Genomic DNA, 27405 nt, shown 5'->3' on the forward strand with positions numbered 1-27405 from the left:
TTAGTCTCAGTTTCCCAGTCTGGAAAAAGGTGTTGTGTCCCTGAATCACTTCCCCTTAAGAGCCCTTAATCATACACACAGACATGCACCTGCATTTCAATTACATGATTATAAAAACATGAAATGTATGAATTCATTAACAAATTTCGACATGACTATTCACTTCCTGACTATTCACTTCAATCTAAATATATTCAGAGCTTAAAAAAAGTTTAGTTTTGAGGAAAATGAGTGAAAAAAACACAGAAGCAATTACAAGCCAATTGGTTTAATTAATACAATATTTACAGCCATTTCTTTTGTAATGCAGGATCTCCTTTCTTTACATCTTTACAATGCTCCTATTTGTTAAGCCAAAAGAAATAATACATTACAGCAGTTGGAAAGGAAAAAAGAACACATTAAAATGAAAGAACATCTAAAGGAACTGAGGCATCTTTATAATGACAAACCCTGAAGGATCCAGGTGATCACTGCAGCCACAAAGATTTTCAGCACGGCCTTTGCCTGTCACATGCTTATGCCAGCTATTCTACACCCCCACCTCCCCTTTTCTTATTTTTTACTCCTAATTTGGCCTGTTCATTGGCATATTTAACTTTCAAGCACACAAATCCATCCCTCTGTTTCAGGTGACCCGCTTCCTTGAGTGCTTGCATATAATTTTATCTGCTGTGCTTTATGTGGGCTTGTTTCCATAGTGACAGTCAGCAAAGAAGTGGACCAAAAAGAAAGGACACCACAGGTTTTCCTGTGCCGATGTATAAAGAGGATTTTCTAGCATTCCCTGACAATCAGCAGCACAGGTACGAGAAACTGTTTGAAGCACCACTCAAACTACAGGGAATTAAAAAAAAATCAATTTTCTTCATGCTGGATTTTCACTGTTAACTATGAGGGAATGATCTTATAAAATGCTGGAATTTATCTTCACTTTGCTACAGCAGTACCAGTTTACTGCAAACATCAAAGGCCTGAATATGTTGGGTAATGAGGAGATGTCCTTCACTCTGAAAGCTGTTCTCACTTCCATGTGTGCTGTTGTATTTTTGTTTTTTTTCTTTTTTGAGGAATACAATTGTGTCTCAGTTTGAAGGTCAATGTGTTTGTAAACATCCAAAGATATCATTTCTGTTATAAAAGGATCAGAAAATATCCCTATTTACACTAAATTACACTTTACAATATACATTTAACAAAATGCTTAAAAAAAAATAAAATAAAAAAAAGTCCTCGTTCTTATGAAAAGTCGTTCTTCTCAGTGTGAAAATGTGCATCATTTGGTTAACATGTTGCTACTCTTCAACATTCTTCAAAAAGTTCACTTCTCTGTAGTTTGCTGAAAGAAACTTTTTTGTTGTGGTTGTTGTTGTTGTTGTTGTTGAGATTTTGTTGACCAAACAGAGATAAGAACCTGGAACAGCTTTCAGAGTGGGTGTGGCATCACTCATGTACAGTGGGCTTGAGTGGTCACTTCTTTCCACGGGCTGCCGGAATGTACAACACGTTATATGCATTGTCATTCATCTTCACATTTATAAAAACATTAATCACAATAGTTAAGAAAAGAAAAAAACAGTTCAGAGTCATGCCCCATAATCTCTTACCCTGCCAGTGGTAATGCTCACAATCAGCACAGCATTAGGGCTAGAAAACAAATGCAGCATTTTTACTTTTGAATTCTTTACTTTTAGCTTTTTCGAGTGTGCATTTTATTGCTCGGGTAAATGGCACGAGGACTTGATCTCCAAAAGATTTCTGAATGTTAAGAAACGAAAAAAAGAAAAAAGAAAATAAAGAAATAAAATGCAGCAAAAACCCCCTTTGGCAAATTCAGCCTCATGAAAAAAGGTTTCTTGTGAATAAATTTTTTATCATACATTTGCATATGGTACATACTTGCTATTAGCAAAAAAATAAAATAAAAAATAAAAAGAGCAGTAAATAGAACATCAAAATAAATTCAGAAAAATAAAAAATACAATTTGTTACAAGTGCTTCTGCATCCTTGGCACCTCCAGCCACAATCAAGAGAGTGCTTTTAACCAGAAGAGTAAATTGGGATGTAAGAAGGGGATCCAGTCTTAGCGTGTACCAAAGTTCCATCAAGGGAGCCGAACTGTGAAAGCAAGGCACTCAAGGCTTTCTTCCACTATAAATCCCCCTCGTCTTCTTAAAAGTGGAACATTCCTGTAGCAGCCATCTTCTCATGCAGGTCGCAGGTCTTCTGAATGCTTTGCATCATCAGTCATTTTCAGACACTGGATATTTATGTACAAAAGACACACTTGAATGCTGAAAGGATGTGGGAGAGGGTCGGGAAGGTTGAGTCGCTCATAAAAGTTTCACTGTTCCGATTAGCAGAAATAATCCTTTTTTGGAGCATTTTAAAACGAACATCTGTGATTACTGTAACTGATAATGAACTCGAGGAATTCCCCATGCTTTTTCCCGAAAGCCTTCCACAATGAGAGCTTTCATTTTATCCTCCCAACCTTGATCTATCACAGCCGTCAGTGTCATAATTCTTGAATCTTAGCAGCATGCTTACATTTTCATCCAAATACATGTCATGTTGAATTGACTTTTCTGCTTGTGCAAAGCTCAATAACACACCAAAATTGGTTGCACTTGTAACACGTGCTATCATATGGCAGACAGACCAGCAGTAAAGCAGTATTTAGTGTTATTCAGCCCGGATCTGTCCAGAAGCGTATACATTACAGCTTGCCTTTTTTTACATTCAATCATCCGTAATCAGCCAACATCCACCTTAGACATGTACTGAACAAAAACACTGTTAACTCACAGACAAACTGACATGTGTGCAGTAATGTCAACATCTACATAGCCTGTGTAGGTGAGTGTGGGATTCAGCTTCAGCTAAAGCCAATTATCTCTCAAAATTACTTGCTGATATTTACATTTTTTGCAAGGAAGCTTCATGGAAATTTTTTTTAGTTGATTTTTTCGAATTTGGAATCAAGACTGATCGAATCTTTCGGCTTCTCCCGTTAGGGGTCGCCACAGCGGACCATCCGCATGTTTGATTTGGCACGGTTTTTTTTGGATGCCCTTCCTAATGCAACCCTCCCCATTTATCCGGGCTTGGGATCGGCACTAAGGCTTGTGCAACCTTAGTGGCTGGGGTTGGTTCCCTGACCGGGGCTCAAACCCGGGCCGCAGGGGAGAGAGCGCTGTATCCTAACCACTAGACCACCAGGGGACCAATCAGGACTGATCGAATATACTTCTAATATACTTATTAACATAAGCGCTCCGTTATTGGTTTAGCTCTGTATCGACACCTTCACCTACAGATGGCTTCATTACATGCCTAATTTGTGCATGTAGATTCTTTCGAAACAGTTTTATCCACTTATCCCACACAAGTACATGTTCATTTTGTTTTTAGGTTGTTCGAGTTAAAGCAATCCTAACACTGGTGCTAACACTCAATATTTAATGCATCTGATATGTATACTGTCCTAAATAAGTGAGTAGTCAGGCAGCTCTGCCATTCATTTGGTGTTTTAGGTTCAGCAAGTGAGTTGTTCTGGTGTTAACAGTAAAGAACTCTTTAAATGGCATGTAATATAATAAGTAATGCTGCATTTAGCTGGGTGTTTTTTGGACACTTTTTTTTTTCTTACAGTAAACTGGATACTTATCACCCCAGTAGTAAAAGGTAAAAACAAATGTAAAATGTTTGTTATACAAATAACATTAATCGAAAACAAAACTTTAACTCCACTGTTAAGACATCAATTTGATAAGATTGTGTTTTCTTAAACATTTTTCATTCATGTTTCATGCAAAACAGTAGTTTCTTTTAACAAAGACACATTGTTATATGTTCAGCTAAAAAAGAAGCTTGTTCTATGTATTATTATTTTTTTAAACAGAGTTACATCATTTCCAGGGCAGGCACCGTACGTACAAACCAGGTACAGAGGCATGCCACATATTTGCATTGCTTTTGCATTCTACTTTTGGCAGCTGTGATGTCATGGCAGCAAGTAAGTGGGTACGTTTCTTACGCCATACCCTCGACATTTTTCGCTATCAATCCGTAATCTTTACTTGAGTTACTTGAGCAAATGTTTAGTGCTGCTACTATAACATCACAGAGGGGTTTTTAGGAGTACAAGCTCGAATGGAGATAAAAGCAGCGCAACAAGGCTCAGTGGCACATGCAGAGATGGGGTGGGGGCTGAACGAGTGCTGTTAGGGTATGGGAGGGTCTGGCCCAGGGCTGCAGTCAGTTTCGTGGATGGGTAAAGTCAAGTCAAGGAAAATTGGCAAGGGCCAAGGTTGTGTTTTTTTTTTTTCTTTTCTTTTTTTTTTTTTGCGTTACGTTAGTTGTAATCACATTTAGTTTTGTTAACTTTATACAAGAATATTTCACAAGTGAGGCTCGTTGTGGCTTTTATCTCTCCCATTGCTGGTACTTTCATAGGAGAATAGATATGGTGAGAGATTTTCAGTTATATCTGTCATAGATATGTAACAAATGTTTCACATTTACATAATCTATACTTATGTAAAATATAAAGGTTTATATATCGCAAATTCGCACAGTCCATTTGTCATCCAAATTTGTGCTCAGATTTGTGTCTGATCAACCAAGTTTCAACCAATGCAGCGATCAGATGCATATTACATGTATTAATTCTGCAAAAGAATCGATTAGCATTGTTGTCAACTTGGAAGTGATCAGTTTGTTTTCCAATCGAATTTCACTGACTGCAAATTAATATCATGGTCTAATTAATTCCAATTGTATTAGGTGGGTATTTGAATCATGTTAAAGACCCAATAATATAGATCTTGTACAGCAATACAATCTGTGCAATATCTCAACTGTTCCAGCAACATAAAAGGAAAAATTGAGAGATTGGCCTGTTATTTAAAACAAAAACCCCAGTACGAGTAGAGGCAAAATATCAGTGTGTATCACCTCTCATATATATCACCTCTCCCTTACGGTAAAATCACCACTCTTGAGTTAACTCTGAGTTAAATTGTACATGATTAACAGTAGGAGTTACTTGACTTAGGGCTAACGTTACTAATTATTCCTCTTCTTGTTCTTAATACATAGAAAAACCTGCTGTGCTTTAGTCAATATCATTTGTTTGACTGCTAGAGTTACTTGCATTTCCATTTTAAAGAGTTCAAGACCTGCATTTGTGTACGTTTAACAGAGTGGTATGACATTGGAGAGAGGAGTATAACTATATCCACTCTCCTTTCCTCTGCACACCCCCCTTATTCATTCTGCTATCTTTGAAAAAAAATCAGTGCTAGCGATCAGATCAGCCCTTACAAGAGATTTAAAAGAGAGTCTGACAGACCGACCTATTGCCTCGGTTTGTTGTGTGGCATTTGAAACTTGTCATAACGATCGATTTTATCGTTACTTTTTCTATATAAACTAATTGGGAGGTTCAGTTGATATTGATAAAAAGTTAAGAAAATAAATTAATAAATGTTAATAGAAAAAAAAAACATAACGGTTAAGGAATTTATAGAAATAGTGATAGAAATAACATTTGTGATAAAAAAAAAAAATATGATATTAAGGTTTAAGAGGTGAATTGGGTTTTGGTGATTTAAGGGTTGGTCGGCGTTCATACTCTCACTCGCTTTCTTACGTCCGCCCACGCTTCCATTCACTCTCACACACTCTCACTCTTCGTTGAGCTGTAGCCGGTAGCGGCTGTAGCGGATCTGGAAGAAGAGCCTTTCCGTCAGTGAGCGGCTCATTCCAGGGAGAATGTAGTTCTCAGTCTCTCCCACCTTTTGAAAACCCAATGATTCATAGAGCTTGTGGGCGGCCATCTTGACTGCTGTTGTCCCCAGAACCACGGCTGAGTAGTTGTTAAGCATAGCAAACTCTAGAACCCGTCGTCCTAGCAGCTTGGCAATGCCTTTCCCGCGGAAACGAGAGTCCACAGACATGCGACGCAGTTCTACCGTGTTGTCGTCTTCTCGTCCCTGTGCTGCGACGATGCCCACCACCTGACTGTCCAGCACCGCCACCCAGAAACAAGAACCTGCACAAACACAACACAACAAAAGATCTCAGCATGTGTCTGACTGCATGACGAGATATACAAAAAGAAATGTAACTAGAGACTGTAGCTACAAGCTGTGCTGTATACTTCATTTATATTATAATGGAATTCAACGTTACACATGCAAGAGATTGTAACATAAACTTATTTGAAATATAAATGCAATGAGGAAACTATTTCCAAACATAGTGTGTGTCTGTTACATAATGTAGCTGGAAGACGGATATTTTAACTATAAATAGTGATAAGTGATTTCTGTATAAAACACAGACCTGGCATTTAAACACAAAACGGTTTTTAGGCAAAAATTATTTCTCCTCATTATAAGCGGCTTTTTGCATGGCTTGTGGCAATCCAGGTGGTAATTCACACAATTGTATTATGTATTTGGCCTTTAACTGGGCCAAGACATTTTCCTAAACCCCCATAGGCTTGGCTTCTCTAGCAATTCCTTTTAAGTGCACTGTTTTCACTATTCTACTGGGAGACGATAGAACAAAAAAAGCAGAGTATCTTTTTGCTCACAGAATTGAAATCTACCAGATCTTATATACTGTATATATACAGACTTATAAAGAACATCTCATTCATTTTTATCACCATATTATCTGTGAAAAGCTGCTTTGAGACAATGTTCATTGTTAAAAGCGCTTTACAAATAACAATGAATTGGATGGATGGATGGATGGATGGATGGATGGATGGATGGATGGATGGATGGATGGATGGATGGATGGATGGATAGATTACTAAACATTTTATAGAAGGTTGTACAGTCTAATTTGAGGCACTAATCAACATCATTTGAACAGATTTTGACAGCCTCCCAAATCTTTCACTCCGACTCCACATGTAAACCTAATCCAATTCATGGGGGTCTAATTGAATCTAAGTGAGACATTTGTATTGCAGATGATGTCAGTATAACTGTTTAAAGCTCGATTTTTTTTAGCTTTAGAACCGAGAGAAAGCTTTTGGCTTAATTTCTTTCTGTATCTGTTTTTAATGTTTTTCCCGCTTTGGTTCATAATGAAACTGAACCTGTGTCTTTCAAAGTAAATCACACATGCTCATGCTTTGATAAAGGGTTCTTGTGCTAAAGGGTTAAATCTCTCTTAAGCTTGCTAAGCTGTGGACTAAGCAAATATTCTAATTATGATGGCTTCTGTTTGAAAATAAAATGGAAAGAAAAATCCTTTATTACATCACCTCCCTTCTATAAAAAAAAAACAGGGGAACCAAATGTCTTTGCAAACATCATTATGAAAATCTGGTATCTTACTAGTGGCACCTCTGGCACCAGATTTTCAAATTCAGCATTGTTGAAAACAAAGGGAAAAAAAAGCTGTCAGTAATCAGTCATTTATAAATAAAACCACAGTACATTCAGTGTGTTAATCCCAGGGGACTAAATTAGTAAAAAACTACATGTGCAGATGCACTGAGACCCAGCTGTTTCTATTATGTGTGTGTCCAGCTCCAGATCTTAGAGTCCAGGGATTAAACCAGACAGGAGGTGCTGAACATGCCTGTCACCTCAGTGATAAAAGAGACTGTTTGGGCCTGTGTGTCAGCTTTAAAACAGTGTCTGCCATCTGCTTCAAGTGAATCCATGCCAAGAAAATCATAAGTATGAGCTGAGTGTTTATCTGGAGCTGCTACCATGCATTTATTTATTGGGTACATGCTAAGGCTTAAAAAGCACACGTAGTAGTTAAAAGAGTTGCAGAAAAGATCGAGCGAAAAGCGATTGGAATGACACTAATGAAGTCGAGATCTTACTGGAACTCGAATGAAGAGAGTGAAACTGATACCATGTATCCGGTGTGTGTGTGTGTGGGCAGCAGGTGTAGGACTTAGAAGCCATGCGGTATGAATGTGTATGAAGCACGAGACATACTGTGGGCTGTTTTTTCTGGGGTTGGGGGTTTCCAAAACAATTTTCCTAAAAACCTTTCAGTATAATGCAGATCTATAATTTCTTTTACAAATATCGTGTTATGAATGGTGTAGGAACTGACTGAGAGTAAAAAAATCTTTGGATCTTTAATCAAAAGGTGCATCACTGAGAGTCTGAAACAGAGCATACGTAACTTTCTTACTAATTACTGCTGTGTATTGTAATGTAAACTCTGCATACTGCAACATGCTGCATCTCTGCAGTCTTTCAGGCCCCTCCCTCAGGTCCCTGGGTGCAGCGCATGTGTGTGTGTGTGTGTGTGTGTGTTAGTATGGTTTAGACTGTCACGTTTGTTCGGACTGGGCCAAGTCAGCGCTTTCACGCTGTCAAACCAAACACCAACAATTACATATGGCCTAATGCATAGAGCAGTGTGTCAGACGCAACCATACACCATTCTACATCAGTGTTATTAGCACATAGATGGATACAACTTAACTTGTATATATAAGCCATTACTGTTATGATTTTATTTGTCCATGTTATTACACACACATTATCATTTCCCCTCGTGAGCTAATTCGCTGCATTTCTCTCATTGCAAACACCCACCTGCACAAACACACCCTTCCAGTGAGAGTCATATTTCCAAAAACTCTTTCAATATTATCTGTGCATTATATCTTGTATTACATTTTTTTCTGTTGAACGCATACCTACATGAACACACACGTGCTATCGCAAAGCCTTCGACCAGCTGTATTTATTTGTCAAGCCAATCTGTCAACTACGACCACAGATGCTTTTTCAGTAGTATTTTAATTAAAACTGGATTACCAAAAAAAAAGAGAGAGACACACATTTTCTTGTCATCTTTTGTGTGTCCCTGAATGCAAACCCCAATCACACAAACTGTATTTTCCTTCGGATGTGTGTGACAGTAGCCTTGAGGGGAGGCAGTTCCCAAAATCAAGAGCCTACTCCACCTACTCTATGGGTCATGACCTGTCATTAAGATATATTGAACCGTATTATATTAGATATGTTGAAGGCGTATTAGTTTGTTACTGTGCAGTAATCGAGTAATAAAATTGTACTTTTTATTTTTCTTTAAATACCAAAAACACAATATGGAGTGCATAAATAATAATAAATCATCTACCGGTTCTTTCAGGATTTAACACTAATGGAAGGCTCCACTACATTCCACAGCTTTGGTACCTTCTTGTCTTGCCTGAGGGGTCAACGGAAGCAGACGATTCTGCACAATATCTAGAATTTGTACCGTGTGAGAATGGCTTCACTGTTTGTTTGGGGGCCCAAATATTTTCAAAAATCCATCATGGCAGATGTGGCTTCTATATTTATTAATATCATTATTCCTTATGAATGAATATCTCATTATTATGACACTGCTGTAGACATTGCTGTGTTATATTTAATAGGCTAACAGTGTTAGTGTAACTGTGTGCTTAAATGCTCTTCCATTATCTGGACAGCATTATCCTTTGTGCCCCATGAACTACTAGATTAGCTCTCTGTAAAACTAATCAAAGGGAACTGAAAAGAAATAGAAAGCTGCAACATTAAAGAAGCCACTCACTCCCTCTCCCACTCTGTCTCCCACTCCCACTCCCACTCCCTCTCGCTCTCTGAGCATGACAGATAATTCGGTTAGTCCTGCACCACAGCCACATCTTGGAAAAGAGATGGAGAGACCGAGGCTTCCACATTAACAAAGAGAGATGGAGACAGTCAGAGAGAGCGAGGTCCCCCTGGGAGATCTCTTTGTCTGCATGCTGCCAGTATGCAAAACCATTTCACAGCTTCTCATCTATTCCTTCCCCCATCTCCTGACCCAACACTCAATTCCCTTCCTCCTTATATCTGTGCTAAAATAGGAAACCTGTACCAAGCTGATATTCTAAGGAGAACGATCAGGTGGTATTCTAAAGGAGAGAAAATACAACAGCCTCAGTTTTTGCTGCTTTTCTCCGAAGTCGAAATCTGAACCACCTGATTTAAAATCTGCTGTGGATTATACATTCAGGCTGGGGGTGTACAAGTCAGTAGAGACCACTGAGAACAAAAGGATGGACATTATAGACTTCACTGGTGACCTCTGCAGGAAGTGCACTGATGTGCCATGTGTGAGACTGAAACTGGGCTGTGAATGCTGATTTCCCCAGCAGGGGATGTTTGTGTGATCACTCTTACACTGGTAGACATACTGAAATAGAAAGGATTGGAAAAAAAAACGACCTTTTTAAAGAAACCCCGCTGATATGCATGAGCAACCCCCCGTACACCCACCGCTTCCTTTCGATATGAACACAGGGACACTTAACCTTTAGGAAAAAATTACGTTATTTCCCTTGACCGTGTACAAACGAGATTAAAGTATCGATCATATAGATTATGCAGGGACTGGATGATGTATGTCACGGGCCACCTGACCTGACTCAGCCTCTAGTGATTCAGCGTGAGCGCTGACACACAGTGTTCTGTTTGAGCTGTAGTGTACACTTTCTGATTAGTAACTGAACAGCAATTATCAGTGTAGCACGAGGGGAAAATGATCGACACTGGTCCATCTACTGGATGACTTGCGTTTCAGACATCAACGAAATGACAGGCAACGATGAACTTGCAAAAAAACCTGCACAGGAACAGTTACCTCGCAATTCTGATCTTCTCCATGAGCATAGGCTAGCACTATTATTACCTCTGTTTTTTTTTTCGAAACTATTATAGTAACGTGAATCATCGTAGCCGTGTAATGATTTGGAATGAACGCCGAAATCGGGGCAATTACTCTAGAAATGTAATCAGTTCTGAAACTATAATCACAAATACAAAGTACTGAATTTAACACTGTGACCATCCGGTAATTATTATTTTTGATTAATTCTTTGACACATGTAGCAGGAACCAGTCCTGTCATGCTTGGTGCTATGCGGCAATAAAGGAGCGATTTTTTCCCCCCTCCCACTATCAGTGAGCGGTGAGTCCGGTCCAACTGCTGCATATTTAATAAGTCCATTGCATTAAAGCAGCACTGCAGTCAATTAACTCATACTGAACTGCGAAAGAGGAGAATCTTCTGTCCTGTAGCTGCTGAAATGGTTGTAAGTCGAGTCTGGAGGGATTTTGTAGTTTTGAGCACCTGCACTATGTGGTGAAAGACAAGGACTAAAAGTGAGATGCACTAGTGTCACTGCTTGTGTATCATTCATGCTCAGATGTGGGAACCGGGTTAAAGGATAGGGGGGAAACCAGGAATGGGATCCTGATGCATGCAACAAATATGTCATGCAGTGGATGGGTTGTGCTTTCATGCAGGCCAGTGGTCAGATAATAAATGGGTTAAGCAGGTCAATATTTGGGAAAATGACTACAGCATTCATTCCTTCATTCTTAGTAACTGCCTGGTCACAGTTCAGGTGGTTTAAATAAGGTTGTTATTAGTTTCTATTTTGGCCAACAAACCTTTAGATTTGATATTAGAGAGCTCTTTGTTTGATGGTATAATTCTGATTTGTTTGAAGTCAGGGCTGCATGGTATTTTTGGTGTAATTATTGTGTGAGAAAAACATGAGGTATTTGTTAACAACCATGTACTTGTTTTTGTTTTATGAGCGGGTGCTCCCCTTACCTGTGGGCTTCATGTAGTATTCCTCTATATCAGCCATATCTGTGTGGAGTGCGCAGTCCAAGTAGTTGAGGATGACTTGTCTGCTATAGTAATAGCGCGCTCCCATTAGAATGAAAGGTGTGCAGCATGTCAGCGTGACAGATTTGGTCATAACAAAGCACATTACTATGGAGAAATGGAAAAAAATAAACGTCACCTGTCAGAAAAGAGAACCACAAAGTTTGATTTCTGGAAGAGAAGAGACACACACACACACACACAAAGACACAACAGGAAAGCACATGGAGTCCACATTTTTATCAGTATATAAACAGTTGTCCTGGCTGGAGAAAAAAAACAGTGGGGGGTGTCAAAGTATTCCAGCAGTGCTAATGTGATTTCCATGGGCGGAACATCTGCACTGGTGTGGGTGCAGCTGTACACGTGTGTGCTTTGAACACACGAGGGCGCCCTTCTGGGAGCATGCACAGTGCACCATACTGGGTGTGCATAACTACAACCCAGACCTCATGCTGCCTTAGTCAGCAGTGACAACACAACTCTGCAGGACGCTTCTCTAGTGGAGCAGGATGCCGTCCGAGACGCGGGACAGCGCATGGGTTTTTATGTCGTGAGAAACTCGTTTTTACAGTTACTCTGAACTACTCACCAAAAAACACACACACACCCCAGACTACAAATACAGCCTCATTGTGCACTGTTCTTCCTGAGAAGAGCAGATCTGACCAGTTCATCTTTAAACTTAAGTGTGTATTGACTTTTTTTGTGTGTTTGTCTCCATCTAACACACCTTTCTCTGTTACTGTGGAAGTCTCAGACTCCACTTGATGTTTTCTTGCCTTTGCAGTGATAATCGTATTTTAACTTTGATCATCTGGTACAGCATGGTAATGTAAAACCCATTTCAGATACAAAGTACCATTAACTATAACACAATACTTCAATTGGTACTTCCTTTCATACTTTAAACGTACCATAAACTCTCATTGTACTGCTTATTACCTTCACCTTTCTGGTTTAAAGGTGAAGACTAGAGGTTTAAACCCGTGTCTGCCTGAGGGCACCACTCCAGTCACGAGGAAATGTGCAATTTTTTTCTGCAACTCATAGACACACACTACAGGGAAGCTGAGGTCAGCAATGATACAGTGCCCCTGGAGCAGAAAGTGTTAAGGGCCATGCTCAAGGGCCCAACAGTGGCTGGAACCCCTAAACATCTGACCAGTAAGCATGAGCTTTAACATCTGAATCTCCTATAAGTACCATGTAGTTTATTTCTAACAGGGTTTGTGGAAAGCATTTAGGTAGCTTGGGAAACACGTTTTTTTTTAAGTGTGCATGTGTGTGATTGTGTGTGTGCGGAAAGAAAAAACGGAAATACTTTGCCCTATATAAATAAGGCATGTGGGCTAATTTGCGGCCAGGTTTTATTTGATTTCTCATATTGCACTATCGAATGCAGTGAAAAAGAACAAGTATTAGGCGGATTTTGCGCTAAATAATAAATGAAGAGTGGATCTCAAACACAGTAACTCTAGACTTCCGCTGCAGCAGCGGCAAGATTCATTCATTCATTCATTCTCTCAGTGCGCGCGCTGCTCCTCTACAGGCTTCTTTGTGTGCTGATGGCCGGCGCTGTTCACCCTCAGTCAAGTGTTCTGCACATTTCTGATCTTTGTAATAATACGTGGTGTAAGTGAATAAGTGCCCCGGTTCCTCCTCTTACCTGTGAGCACGGCGTAAATGAACTGGGTGTGTGGCTGGTGTTTGAGACCGCGGAAGGCCGTGTTGGGTATCCGCTCCATGATGCCTTCGTTGAAGATGCGGCGCACCTCCGCCTTATCGCCGCGCTCGAACTCGCGGATTAAAACCCCCTCCCCTCTCGCGTCTTTGCGCTCGAACGCGTCGGAGGGCGACGTCCACATCTGCGCCGAAGACACGATCTTGTTCCCAGCTATGGCGTCGGGGTCGTCCGCAACTATTTTAGTCTCGCAAACCATTTTGGGAGACGAACAATGCATGCAAATAGCCTCGGGTGAAATAAAATCTGGGAGAAAATTGTCAAAAACAATAAAGACGACGAAATAATAGTAACAATTGTGCGCGTTTCTCGGGGTGTGGAATGAAACAAAAAAAAGAAGACAAAAATGTGGTGCGGTGAAACCCTGAACTCCCTCACGACCGAAGAGATGCCGGCGAAGTGCACGAGCTCTTTATAGCGGGTTGTGCCGGCGCATTCAGGTTCCGGGGTGGGCGTGGCCTCCTCCAGCTGCTGATTGGGCGAAGAATACGTTCTCATACCCACACTTCCATACCCCATTATCTCATACCCACACTTCCATACCCCATTATCTCATACCCACACTTCCATACCCCATTATCTCATACCCACACTTCCATACCCCATTATCTTATACCCACACTTCCATACCCCATTATCTTATACCCCACACTTCCATACCCCATTATCTTATACCCACACTTTCATACCCCATTATCTTATACCCACACTTCCATACCCCATTATCTTATACTACACTTCCATACCCTATTATCTTATACTCACATTTCCATACCCTGATATCTTATAATTCTACACTTCCATACCCCATTATCTCATACCCACACTTCCATACCCCATTATCTCATACCCACACTTCCATACCCCATTATCTTATACCCACACTTCCATACCCCATTATCTTATACCCACACTTTCATACCCCATTATCTTATACCCACACTTCCATACCCCATTATCTTATACCCACATTTCCATACCCTGATATCTTATACCCACACTTTCATACCCCATTATCTTATACCCACACTTTCATACCCCATTATCTTATACCCACACTTTCATTTATAATAGCATTATAGTTTGAAGTATATACCATACTATACACTATATATATATATATATATATATATATATATATATATATATATATATATACACACACACACACACACACACACACACACACACACACACACACACACACACGTGTGGAGTATATACGCAATAGATTTAAAACCCGCTCAGTTCACAGAGTGCAGTCATCAGCAGCACACTTTCCCCTGCACTCTGTGAACTGAGCGGGTTTTAAATCTTTTGCGTGCTTTGATGTGACTCGTTGCGTCTCGCCAGCGCGCGCGCGCGAGTGTGTGTGTGCGCGCGCGCGCGCGTTGTCAGAGAAATATCGTGTGTGTGTGTGTGTGTGTGTGTGTGTATGAGTGAGAGTGTGTGGGGAACGGCTTGGTTTTGCTGCACTGCAGTGCCTCCCTATTTTTTGTTCACCACCCAAACCCGCCCTTTTTTCCTTTCTCGTGAAGGCTCGTGCACGGGGTTCCCGTCTCTCCTCGTGGGCGGTATGGTGCACACTAACCTCACACACACACACACACACACACACTAGCGTACTTCCGTACCGGCAATACAGCCGTGCACACGTGTTACTCTACAGACTTATGACACGCATCGGGGAAATTGTTTGCTGCGCATTGGATGAACGTCCAAATAAAAAGGCGCGCGCATGAGAATGAACTGTGCATCGCATCGTATTGTTCATGAAACTAAGAAACGAGTGCATGATAAATGAACATGTTTTCTCGGTGATGCACTGATCAGCCATCAGCCTCAAAAGAGCCTTCGTCTGAATAAGAGTGCATTGTGACGAACTAGCTGAAACTGGATCGTTTCCTCTTCTGCTTCCCTCCCTCTCATCAGACAGACAGACAGACAGAGAGAAAGCATCTCGTGCGTTATAGCTGACGTTTCCTGCTCTTGTCTAAAGCAACATCTAACACATAACCCGAACGATAAGGGAAGAGGCAGAGGATTTTCTCTTCTCCTTTCTCAGCATCAGCACCTGCGGCGAGCCCCGGGTGTGCCAACGCGCATGCGCGTTACAGCACAAAAATGAGTCAGGCTGATAAACTTGGACACTGAAAACTGCTGATCCTTATTATTTCTATAAAAAAGAGAAGGAGGAGGAGGAGGAGAAGAAAAGGCTTGTGATGTACATATAGGAAGTGGACACTGTTATGAATGTGTGTGAGGTAGTTATGCATGGGGGCACTGCCTACTACATGACTGATGTCTGATCATGTGTTTGTGCATAAGAAATAAAATCTTGATGTGAATCATTTATTGTTTTTAGGTTGAAGGCAGATATCTGCAGACGTCTAGGGATTAGCCAGAAGAAGACTGATTTATCGTTCAGAACAGCCATTTATAGACATAAAAGCATAACCTATTTGCTTTATTCCTTATTTATTTTTGCATTTCATTGTCGTTCTTGTTTCCTTACTTCACCTTTGACCCTTGTCTTACGTAGTGGAAGGAAGCGGTGACCTGAAAGGCCACACAAAGTGATCGAAATTCCTCAAACTGCATTCCTGTTTGACATTAACAACAGGCTGGCTGCTGGTAGAACTGGGCTTTGGGATTCAGAAACAGCTGCACCACAACTGTGGTGAAAGTACAGAAAGTGGCTCAGGAACAGAAGAGGTTTTTGCCACAAGCCAATTTTTTTTTGTGGCCAAAGCATAAAAAGATCAGAGACCTGTAGACAAAACTGAAGGTTTCTGAAGGTCTGTTAACAACGTAGGTTCATTTTTAGTAAAAGCATGTCAACATACAGAGTTTAAAAAAATTATAATAAAATAATAAGCTTAAAAACCTTCACACAAAAATGTAATAATCAATAAATAAGCACATAGTGTTCATATTCAACACAAATGCATGATTCCTTGAGTGCCCTTCACCAAGTCTGGAGTTCAGTGAATAGCTGCTGCCATGTGTAAGGCCTCAAGGTCTCTGGGTTAAACTTGAGAGATTGAGGTGGACTGATGCAAATTAACTTGTTGAAAGAATGTGGGCCTCCTGTGAATGAATGCCTGTGGGTGAGAGAAAGAGCACATGTGTATGCACTGCGCATACGTGCCCTGTGGGTGTACTGAACCCGGCTCAGCATGAGGCCACTCTCTAGACACACACACACACACACACACACACACACACACACACACACACACACACACACACACACACACACACATGCACACAGAGTAACTAGGTTTACAGAACTCTCCCTCTCTCTTCTGGTTTAAGAAGGGAGTGTCTGTGAAAGTTTTAAAAGCAACATTAGCACAGTGGTGCACTGAAAGGAAACAATTTCTACCATTGTATGTTACTAAGAAGGTTTATGGACAACACCATGACCAAGAGTGAGCTTTAAAAACAAAACAAAAAAGACATGTTCTGACTTTTAGTGCAAGTTGAACTTCTTTGCATTCCAATGCAAATTTCAAATCCACTGTTGCATGTGGTGCTACTGAGAACCAAATTCATGCACTAAATCAGGTTTAGTTAGTAAAATTGTTAGTAAAATCAAATGCTTGAATTAAACCCTCCTGTTCACTGGAGGTGGAATTTTGAGCTCTGAGGTGAGCTTGGGCTATGGATCTGATTATGGATTTAGAGGCTACTTTTGGACGTATTTTGTTGTTTAAGGCCAATGTGGTATCCTATAGATAGAACTGTCACTGCAGATGAACGGATAACGCAGGACCATGTTCCTGATGTGACCGTGACCGAATGATTTTTTTTTAGCTAGTTTTTTAAATTGAACAACAAATCAACATGCCGAATCCCATTAATATTGCACTTTTTGACATTTCATTACATTTTATTGAGGTGTATGTAAGCACTGAGTTTGATTGGTTTCTTGCGATTGTTTTTTTTTTTTCCACCAGAGATTAAGGCCTGTCTCATGGGGAAAATTGATCACTATCTCTGAGCTAAGACTCGCCGACCGTGTTAAGCCCCAGAGCATATGGAAGCTCATTTAAATACCCGTTTTGTTTATTTTTTGTTCTGTGTTGGTAATATTGTTACAAGAATTGTTTTGAGGGTTGGATTTTTTATTTATTTTTTGAACACTTTATATTCATTATTTTATAAAGGTTGCCATGACTAATTATTTGTAAAAAAGTCATCTCTAGGGTCGAATGTTTTTCATTGCCACGAGCAACAATTTTTTTTTAACACCATGTATTAACATCTGTGTTTAAACTTCAAGAAATGGTTTTAACTGGCTTTAGAATGAGACATTCCAAGTGAGACAAGGATTATAGTGAAGAAAAATCAAAAAGGCTGCTCAGGATGACTTGCATTCACTATCTCGAATTGAATAACATATTTAAATGAGAAAAAAACGGAGATACCCACAAATCTCTCCAGTTTTTCAGTGCTACTCCTTCATTACTATACATTTGGATTCAAGTTTCAAGTCAAGTCAAGTTTATTTCTATAGAGCTATTTACAACACACATTGTCTTAAAGCAGCTTTACAGAATTTAACAGAACAATGTGTATTTATCCCTGATGAGCAGCCATGGCGACTGTGGCAAGGAAAAACTCCCTTAGATGTTATGAGGAAGAAACCTTGAGAGGAACCAGACTCAAAAGGGGAACCTCATCCTCATTTGGGTGACATCAAGAGTGTGATTATATTCTTTAAACAGTACAGAACACTGGAGAGTGAGAACTAACATGAGCACTGGAATGTAAGATTATGAGTAATGATCTTTCTACAGTCTTATACAGTCAGTTGACGTTGTGGAACCAGGAGCTACTGAGCAACTCATAACATAGCTCAACATTTGAGATCATCACAGATCCAACACCAGCTTCTCCATGCCAGAGCCTTTAAACACTCAAAGAGGTCCAATGTCCAAACTCTACATCAGGTGGAATCCAAATGGTGCTGGTACGTCTCTAGATGGTTCGGGATTGTTAAGTCCTTGTCATACTGTAATGCAGAGTAAAGCTGCCGCTGCTGCCAGGCTGCTCACGAGCACAGATAACTTCAAAATAAGCTCATGACACCAGTCGTCCCATCACATTATTAACTCCCAGTTCATTTCAGAGTTCACGTGTTCTTATCCGTCTTCGAAGAACACACCGAAATACACGGTGGCTGTTTTAAGGTCATAATTTCAACTGAGTTAGGACTAAACGACTGACAACAGCTTTTAGACTTTACCCCAATTGTAATTTATTCATCAGTTCGTTCCATATATATATATATATATATATACATAATTTTGGTTAATAGGTTTAAATACAATCATAACAATTTGGGTATTTAATAAAACACTTGATCACTGTTTTACCTTTTTAATTGATTTTGTAGAATGTCCCCCAAGAGTACAAATATAGTATATAAGTATTTATATAACTTTCTATAACTTTATATAACTTTCTATTTATATAACATATACTTTCTTTTCCTCATTAAAAAAGCTGTTAAAGGGAGCAGGAGCTGATCGCTCACACCTTCAGTCTTAAGTGGCCAAATAATGGACTGGTCATTTCCATTTAAAGATGTAAAAAGCATGTCAATAGGCACTAAACAAAGATGAGTTCTTTGTATCTGGGTTCACTAAACGCCATCAGCACTTTGTGTATGGGTTTATGAGTCTGTCATTCAAACTTAACCCCAATGTTGTTATTCAAAACCATTCACCCACAGTGACTCTGTTATTTCAAGCTTTGTGATCTACATTTCAATTCCAATATGATGCTGATTTTAGAGAAAACTCTTCCCTAAATGACATTGTATATATTTATATTTAGATTAAAATACTATAAAATAAATAAGATTTCCTGAGAGAAATGAGCTGATCAATAGTTTCAGCAGGACACAGCTAAAATTGTGGGTAAATATAAATGATAAGTTTGCTGGCTGCTGTAGTAGTTAGAAATGAATTTGTTGTTATTTTAACGTTTACTAGGTTGTAGCAGGCAGCTGAAGGTCAATGGCTTTTGTTGCGTATGAAGGATCTCAATGGCGGCACATCTGGTAGGTAGAGAGAGAGAGAGAGAGTGATCAAAGGCATGGGAGAGAAAAGTTCAAAGGCTTGTTTAAACCTGGAGGAAACTTCTCAAACCTGTGCTCCCAGAGCTTGGTGTTCAAGTCGATCATTAAGTTTACACACAAAAAACCAGTGACCTTCAGCTGCCTGATACAACCGAAGCAAACCGAGCCAAAACAACAACAAATTAATTTCTTATTACTACAGTGACCCTTTTTTCAGGAGCAACCAGACAAATCAGACCATTATTATTTATATATGAAGTATTATGAATTTTATTTTATTTTTATAACTATTCTAGCTGTGAAACCACACATCAGGACAGGAATAAGAAATGCACAGCAACAACCAAAGTCATATATCAATATATATAGAATGATTTTATATATATATATATATATATATATATATATATATATATATATATATATATATATATATATATACCCAGCGTAAATCAACGGTACCCATCTAAAGGTCAGGTCTGACTGACATTGTGTCCCTTCAGGCTTTACATCCCAACCACTGACTAGACATCAACTTATGATTACGATACAACTGAGGCATGATTTTTTGGAGTAAATTGATCCAATTTTTTCCTTTTTTTACTCACATCTGAGTTTCACATAATAGTGATAGAATATACAGAAAAACCTTAACTGCCCTCTTTGGTGTGCATGAGTTACCAGACACCTACAGGTACTACAGTTACTACAGTTACAGCTACTGCTGCCTTTTCTCTATTCTTCTCAAACACAAAATTGACCAACGACATTCTCTCTGCATGCGATGAACATTCCAATGCATCGAATTAAAGCATTTATTAAAGCATTTGTCCCATTTCCCTGGACTATGTGTCAGTTCTGGTGCTGCCACCAGCCCACATGTTCACTCAGATTAATAACATAGCATAAATAGTTATATAGTGACATTTACTGTAGAGTTTTTACTGTTTACTGTTTGAATTTACTGTCTATACAAAGTGCAAAAACATTGTCTGCTTTTTTTTTCAGACCACATACATATTTTTTGGCATACTGATACTGAAATTAGGCAACTATTTAATTATAATTAGTCAGTGACATTATAAGTTTGAATAGCAGCCGTGAAAGCACACGTGCATGCTGATGCTCATGCTGTTATACTACTAGGCTTGTTCTTTGTGCTAGGTCTGCTCCCTGCTTGGGAATACCATAATGTGCATGCAATTCATAGCATGTTAGCACTCACTCCGTGTTCTGGGCTGTCATACTCTCTGCGTATGTTTGAACAGTATGTTTTCTGTTCATTCCCTCAGCAGCATACGTTAGGCTTATATCAATTAACATCACGTGGTATCAGAGCATTTCTTGTACGAGTACGAGTAAATGAGCATGTTGTTGGGCTTGTATCCAATATTAGTGCTGGTGTCAAAGCAGTTTATGTAGCTCCTGTTTAGTTTATTGGAAATGTTTAATGTGCTTTTTAAGACTATTGAATCCTGCTGCAATATTTAATATCAAATATTTTTTCCCAACAGTTATTTTTCCACAACTCCTGGCGTATTCTAATTTGTTTTGGCAGAGGAACATGCCCGCCACATCCCCCCCAAAACCCCATTGTCCCCAGTTATTAGTTTCAGACCCGCAGCTTTTTAGTCCTGAACTTCACTTTCTGTGCAGGTTTAAGGCAACAGTGGAATCGCACAGGAAGGCCAAAGGTTATGGAGCAGAACTGATATACAATAACTATGTCACATCATATTACGGATTAACACGAATCTGGACCGAAATAATAAACTCACACAAGTTAAACCAGGGGCAAAAGTGTCTGGTGTGGGGGGTTTAGGCTGCAACGTGGAGTGAGTCTGCTTCAGTACAGCTGAAACTGATCTAGGAGCAGCGTCACACAGACGTTGGGGGAGGAGTGGGTAGTGAGAGTTGGCGGAAAACCAACAGTGCTGTGGTGTGGAATATCTGATAATGGAGCTCAATGGGTCCTTGTGTCACCCCAATCTGATTTGTACACTTTATCACAGACACACACACACACACACACACACACACACACACACACACACACACACACACACACACATAAGCACTAGGAGCATCCAGATTCATTTAGATGCACATTTGATGTGAAATGTTAGGTTATAACACCACAGTTTCATGCTGCACTGCTTCTCTTCTTTCTCTGACTTGATTCAACTATTTGTACTGTTGTTCATTCCATTTCAGTCCCCACAATATAATTGTATTTGTATAGCGCTTTTAACAATGGAAATGATCCCGAAGCAGCTTCCCGAAGCAGCTTTACACAAATAAATAGATTACCAATATAAAAGTTGCATTTAATAATTAAATTTCTAAGTTAATCCCTAATGAGTGAACCAATAAATTGCACTTTTAGTTTTCTGATGCAGGACCACTTTCAGGACAGGGGGAGGTCTTTCAGTAAAGATGTCTTTTTGTGTCTTATTTCCTTTCGAGAGAGAAAACCAGATCCTATTGAGAGAATTGGTGCTGTAATGTAAGTGATAACTTTCACAATATTGAACATAACCAAACATCTAAAATATACACTGTATTATCTATTACTGAATCAAGTTCTGGCAAAAAATGAAAATAATTGTTAGTGAAAATAATAAAATTTGCAGTCCATATCAGATTACGCTGCCTCATATTGCCACATCCTTAATCATTGTCCTGTTTTATACTTTACTGAATTGTTTATTACATTGTGAGTCTATGTGAACGTATGATCTAGTTCTTTTAAACTCATATTGTAAGTAGAAATATCAAAAATTGTAAATAGTTACAAACTAAAATAAAAATAAAAGGGTTATTCAAGTGCTCAAACCCAAATAAGTATCAGTGTCACAGGTCACACGCTGCACCTGTTTCCTATTTCACCTAATTAGTGTCATTATTTAAACTCTGGATTCTGTGTTTTTTCTCATTGTCTTGCTTTTGTTCTTCCATGCTCGGTCGCTTTGCTAGAGTTCAGGTATGGTTTTCTTGGACATTGTTTTGCTTCTTTGTTTTTTTTATACATTTTCAGATCTAAGTATTCGGTTATCTGCATTGCGTCGTCCTTAATCTCGTCACATGCATCATGTCTCATTAAAATGATGTCTTCATGGCATCTATATAACCAGGAGGTTGTTGAGGGTCAGTCAGGATCTGCATTCTGTGCTGACCTTGAAAAATAAGAGGGGGAAAAAAAAAATTCAGGGCATTTTTTGTTGTCAGTGTGTACCAGCATCAAATCTATCTGACATGCTGTTTGACTCACTGTGTGCTTGTGTATGACCTGGGATGCCCGGTGTCTGCTCTGAAACCAGTGCCATGAGCATAAACTCGCCTGGCATCACTAGTGCACACCCATAAACAAGGGTAGGGAGGGCTGAGGGGGGATGGCCCTGAGAGAGAGAGAGAGAGAGAGAGAGAGAGAGAGAGAGAGAGAGAGAGAGAGAAAACGAAAACAGGCTGGAACCGGATTCTGTGACCTGAGAGAGCCAGACAGACAAACAGACTGGCAGGCAGGCAGAGCTGAGGGGTGCTGATGGAGGGGGAGGAGGACGGGTAAAAAACAACAACAACAAAAAAAAACAGGACGGTGACTGCTATTGAAAATAAACACCCTTTCTTCCCCCCTGCATAACAGATATTGCAGCATGTATTTAGAGAAATTAAAGCTAAAGAGCTCTACCCTCTCAAAACCCACTGCCAGCAATCTCCCACTTCAGAGGGCGAAGTGAATAGTTGATTGTCGGAGATGCCTAAGCCTGGGACTATTTATAGATCGGGTTGCTAATGGTGAATTCATCTCAAGACCACAGGAAAATATAGATGCATAATTAATGCATTATCAGCTGTATTAATTATTCATGAGGGCCTCCTTACCACGGCAGGATTATAAAATACACCCAATAGGTATATTTAAGTGAGAATAAATGCACCTTTCTCATGAATAGCATAAGGACTGCAAAGTAACTGATTTAGAAAATACTATTATTGTTGTTGTAGGTAAAATATACAGTAGAATGAAATAGTATCCTGCACGGCCTCGGTGCAGCAGATTATAGAAAAGTCAGTGGAACATTATCTTCAAAGAACAGCCTTATTTTGTAATGTAGGTTATTTAAAAAGGGATCATTAGCATTCTAAATAAATTGGGAATTTTATGAAGAATGGCATTTGTTCACTGGCTGGTATCAATGCTGAGGCTTGGCACCACCTGCCCCTACAGTGCAAATAAAGAGCAAGTTGCAAGACAAACACGAGGCCGACGTAGCTGCTGCACTTACTGTCTACACACTGACATATTGGATTAGTCTTGATTAACTATCAGCAGTGTTTGGGTATAAATTGATTATAATGGTGATAGGATCCTTCTATATTGACGAACTCAACATGCTTAACTGTTGTAGCTGATCATTTTGAACATCTTTATCTGCTCCCCAACCTGAAATATGGAGTAATCATTACAAATAACTTTTTTTTGACACTTTCTAAGTCATTTGGTTTATTTTCCTTCCCATCTGTCAGCAAGGAAAAGCCAAATATGGATTGTTTATTGGGAAAAAAATGCTTGTCAGATCTTTCACCTGTTATATCAATTTTTTCTCCTCAGTTTTCTTGATTTAGAAACATGATCAGTGCTGATACTGCAGTAATGGAAGAACAATGGATTTTATTATACACAACCAAAACATGAATAGAGAAGGGATCTCCACTCTTCTGGGAAGATGTTCCACTAGATTTTGGAGTGTCAGGTACTGATGTAGGGTGAGGAGCCCTGGGGTGCAGTGTTCCAATTCACTCCAAAGGTGTTCAGTAGGGTTGAGATCAGAGCTCTATAGCAGCCCACCCAAGATCTTACTTTGCAACCCATGTAACGCTTATCTTCATCAAGCTCTCTTTGTGCACCTTGTAATTCTTGAACAGATTTGGGTCTCCTAGTTCAAGTAAAGGTAAATCCAAAGACACACTATACAATTGTGTGCCTCCAACTTTGTGGTAACAGTAAGCACATATGGCTGGAGAAGTCAGGTATCCCACTGTAGATGTCCATGTAGAGTATATCAGGAAGTTCTATTATATATTTTGGTGAGTGTTAATTTAATGCAACCGATATTTGGATCTTCTGCTCAGTTTTGGTTATGGATGTTGGATATTTTTGTATTCTTCTAAACATGCAGAAAGAGAAGTAATCAACCATTAGCATGTTATTGCTTTTGATTGGACAAACTAGAAGCTGAAAATTCTGATTCAATCTCTAACTGGCTGCATTAATGATTTGCACGTCCAAAAAGCAGCTGAGCGGATCTCATCTGCATTCTATCGATCTTTACCTCAGAACTGCTGCATAGTGTTTGAACTTGTATTGTTTGCCTTTACTCTTCTACACCTGTATACTCTAATACTTCTCTCAAGGTTTGTTCCTCTCAGGGACTTTTCTTTCCTACTCTCATCTCTGGCTCCATTATTAAGAATATAAATGTACATACATCAACCTTTTCATAATAGCTATTGTAAAAAGAAATATTCTGCTTTTAGTACACAAATATACTCTGTAACTATCTCAGGAAGGTCAGTCCTGGTTTGTCATCAGCATTTCTCAGTTCATGTCCTGGTCAGTGGAAGTTAATTAAGTAAGTCTTCTCAACTTATTAAGATCTGAAATGGATCCCTTTCATTTCTTTTTCTAAATCATGTCAGTTGTTAAACTTTGCTTTTATGTATTTCTGAAATAGTTTGTTTAATATTTATAATCTTTGTGCACAAACTAAACATTTATTTATTTATTTATTAAATTCATTACTATAGTGTTAAATCTAGCATGTTGAAAGCTCTTAATTCATACATTAACACAACTGAGTTGTTCATTTGAGATTAGCGTTTATGGCGTTATATGTCAAGTCAAGTCAAGTTTATTTGTATAGCGCTTTTCACAACAGACATTGTCTCAAAGCAGCTTTACAGAAATCAACAGTCAAGGTGAATGGTGTGTATTTGTCCCTGATGAGCAGCCGTGGTGACTGTGGCAAGGAAAAACTCCCTTAGATGTTATGAGGAAGAAACCTTGAGAGGAACCAGACTCAAAAGGGAACCCATCCTCATTTGGGTGACATCAAGAGTTTGATCATAAATCTTTCAACAATACAGAACACTGGAGAGTGAGAACTAGCATGAGTCCTGGAGTATAAGATTATAAGTAAATGTTCTTTCTACAGTCTTTGGTATAAAACTAGGAGCTACTGAGCTCAACATTTGTGATCATCACAGATCCAGCATCAGCTTTTCCATGCCAGAGCCTTTAAACACTCCAGGAGGTCCAATGTCAAACTCCACACATGCAGTGGGATCCAATTGGCACTGGTACGTCTCTAGATGGTTCGGGATGTTTGCGAGTTCGGCATCTACTTCTTTAAAGTCCATAATCTTCATGAGGTGGGAGGTGACTGGAGCTGGCCAAACCTCAGGGTGTCTCGGGATGGGGAGAGAAAGAGAAGCAGTGGAGAGGAATTAGCGTAGCTGCTGTTCATGATATTAACAGCACAAGTTGATAATGTGCATGTGATCAGATGTTCTGGAGCACAAGGTTATGATATGTGACGTATGTTATGTGTAGGCTTTGCTAAAAAGATATGTTTTTAATCTGCACTTAAACTGGGAGAGTGTGTCTGAGCCCCGAACACCGTCAGGAAGACTATTCTAGAGTTTAGGAGCTAAATGTGAAAATGCTCTACCACCTTTAGTGGACTTTTCTATTCTAGGAACTACTAGAAGCCCAGAGTTTTGAGATCTCAGGGAGCGTGACGGATTGTAGCGTGTTAAAAGACTGGAGAGATACATGGGAGCCAAACCATTTAGTGCTTTATAAGTGAGTAGCAGTAGTTTGTAGTCTATTTGAAACTGACTCTCTGAGTTATTGACATTTTTTTTTACTGATCAGAAGGTTGAGGGTTTAAGCCCCAGGGCCGTCCAGCTGCCACATTTAACCCTCAGCTCCAGGGCTCTGTATGGTGAGTGACCCTGCTGAACATGTTCTGACCTCAGCTTCCTAACAAGCTCTGATGTGAAGAAAAGAATTACACTGTGCTGAAGTGACAAAAGCTTCTTCGAAACGCCATCGTAGTTATGAATCCCACTAGATATATCTTAGGCCTGAATGCACTGCTTATTATGACTGGTTTATTTTTTTCATAAAAATACAAATGTTAAAAGGATTTGTTGCCACTTTCCAGAAATTAAATCAGCTGAAAGCATGAACTTCTTCAAGAGCAACATTGTACCAGCATACAGGCATCAGTGAGCTCTGAATCAGCAGCCTGTAGAGAGGATATTATTGTTTGTATCTATCTATCTATCTATCTATCTATCTATCTATCTATCTATCTATCTATCTATCTATCTGTCTGTCTGTCTGTCTGTCTGTCTGTCTGTCATAGTTATTTTGGTTACATGTATCTCCCACTCTTTATTACTTTTTCAAGTTCCCAAAACTCTAAGTTCAGGTCTTTCTAATGAAAGTATTTAATATGATTAATTTTATTTCACCAGTGTATCATGATCTCACACCTCACACAAACTCATGCAATATTATCTAGGCATAATTATGGGAAGAAATAATCCAAAAACCGGATGTATGCGGTACACAGACTCTGTTGTGCTTTTCTCTCTCTCACTGCGTCATACTGGCCAGTTTTTGGCAGCCTCATGCATGCTGGACTCTGCAGTTTTACAATTGAAGCCCATGGCGCTGTGTTAGGATCTCAGGTCTCTTTAGAGGCTGCTGTGTGTGTGTGTGTGCGTGTGTTTTGTTGGAAAGCCGATCACTTGATCTCCTGTAAATTCTGCAGCGATGCGACACCGGAGCTGAGCTGTGCTGTGCTG

At 39.5% G+C, this 27405-nt stretch overlaps 1 protein-coding gene across 1 annotated transcript; it reads right to left on the reverse strand.

Annotated features, from left to right (window-relative positions):
• Nucleotides 1–252: 252 nt before the first annotated feature.
• nat8l (N-acetyltransferase 8-like) lies at nt 253–13840 on the reverse strand. Its single transcript, XM_046851138.1, has 3 exons — nt 13362–13840; nt 11636–11800; nt 253–6059 (listed from the first exon to the last, which is right to left on the reverse strand). The coding sequence occupies exons 1-3, from the start codon at nt 13654–13656 to the stop codon at nt 5692–5694; spliced, it is 828 nt and encodes a 275-aa protein (XP_046707094.1). The 5' UTR covers nt 13657–13840; the 3' UTR covers nt 253–5691.
• Between the last annotated feature and the right edge of the window lie 13565 nt (nt 13841–27405).

Source organism: Silurus meridionalis, chromosome 6 (genome assembly GCF_014805685.1).
Source record: "Silurus meridionalis isolate SWU-2019-XX chromosome 6, ASM1480568v1, whole genome shotgun sequence".
In the NCBI taxonomy this organism is placed as follows: Eukaryota; Metazoa; Chordata; class Actinopteri; order Siluriformes; family Siluridae; genus Silurus; species Silurus meridionalis.

Excerpts from the sequence above, each read along its gene's own strand:
- nat8l (XM_046851138.1), bottom strand. The coding sequence starts at position 13,656 with ATGCATTGTTCGTCTCCCAAAATGGTTTGCGAGACTAAAATAGTTGCG. Across the intron at positions 11,801-13,361 it reads CATTTACGCCGTGCTCACAG|TAATGTGCTTTGTTATGACC; the intron begins GTAAGAGGAGGA and ends ATTTCTCCATAG. Across the intron at positions 6,060-11,635 it reads ATACTACATGAAGCCCACAG|GTTCTTGTTTCTGGGTGGCG; the intron begins GTAAGGGGAGCA and ends GTGTTTGTGCAG.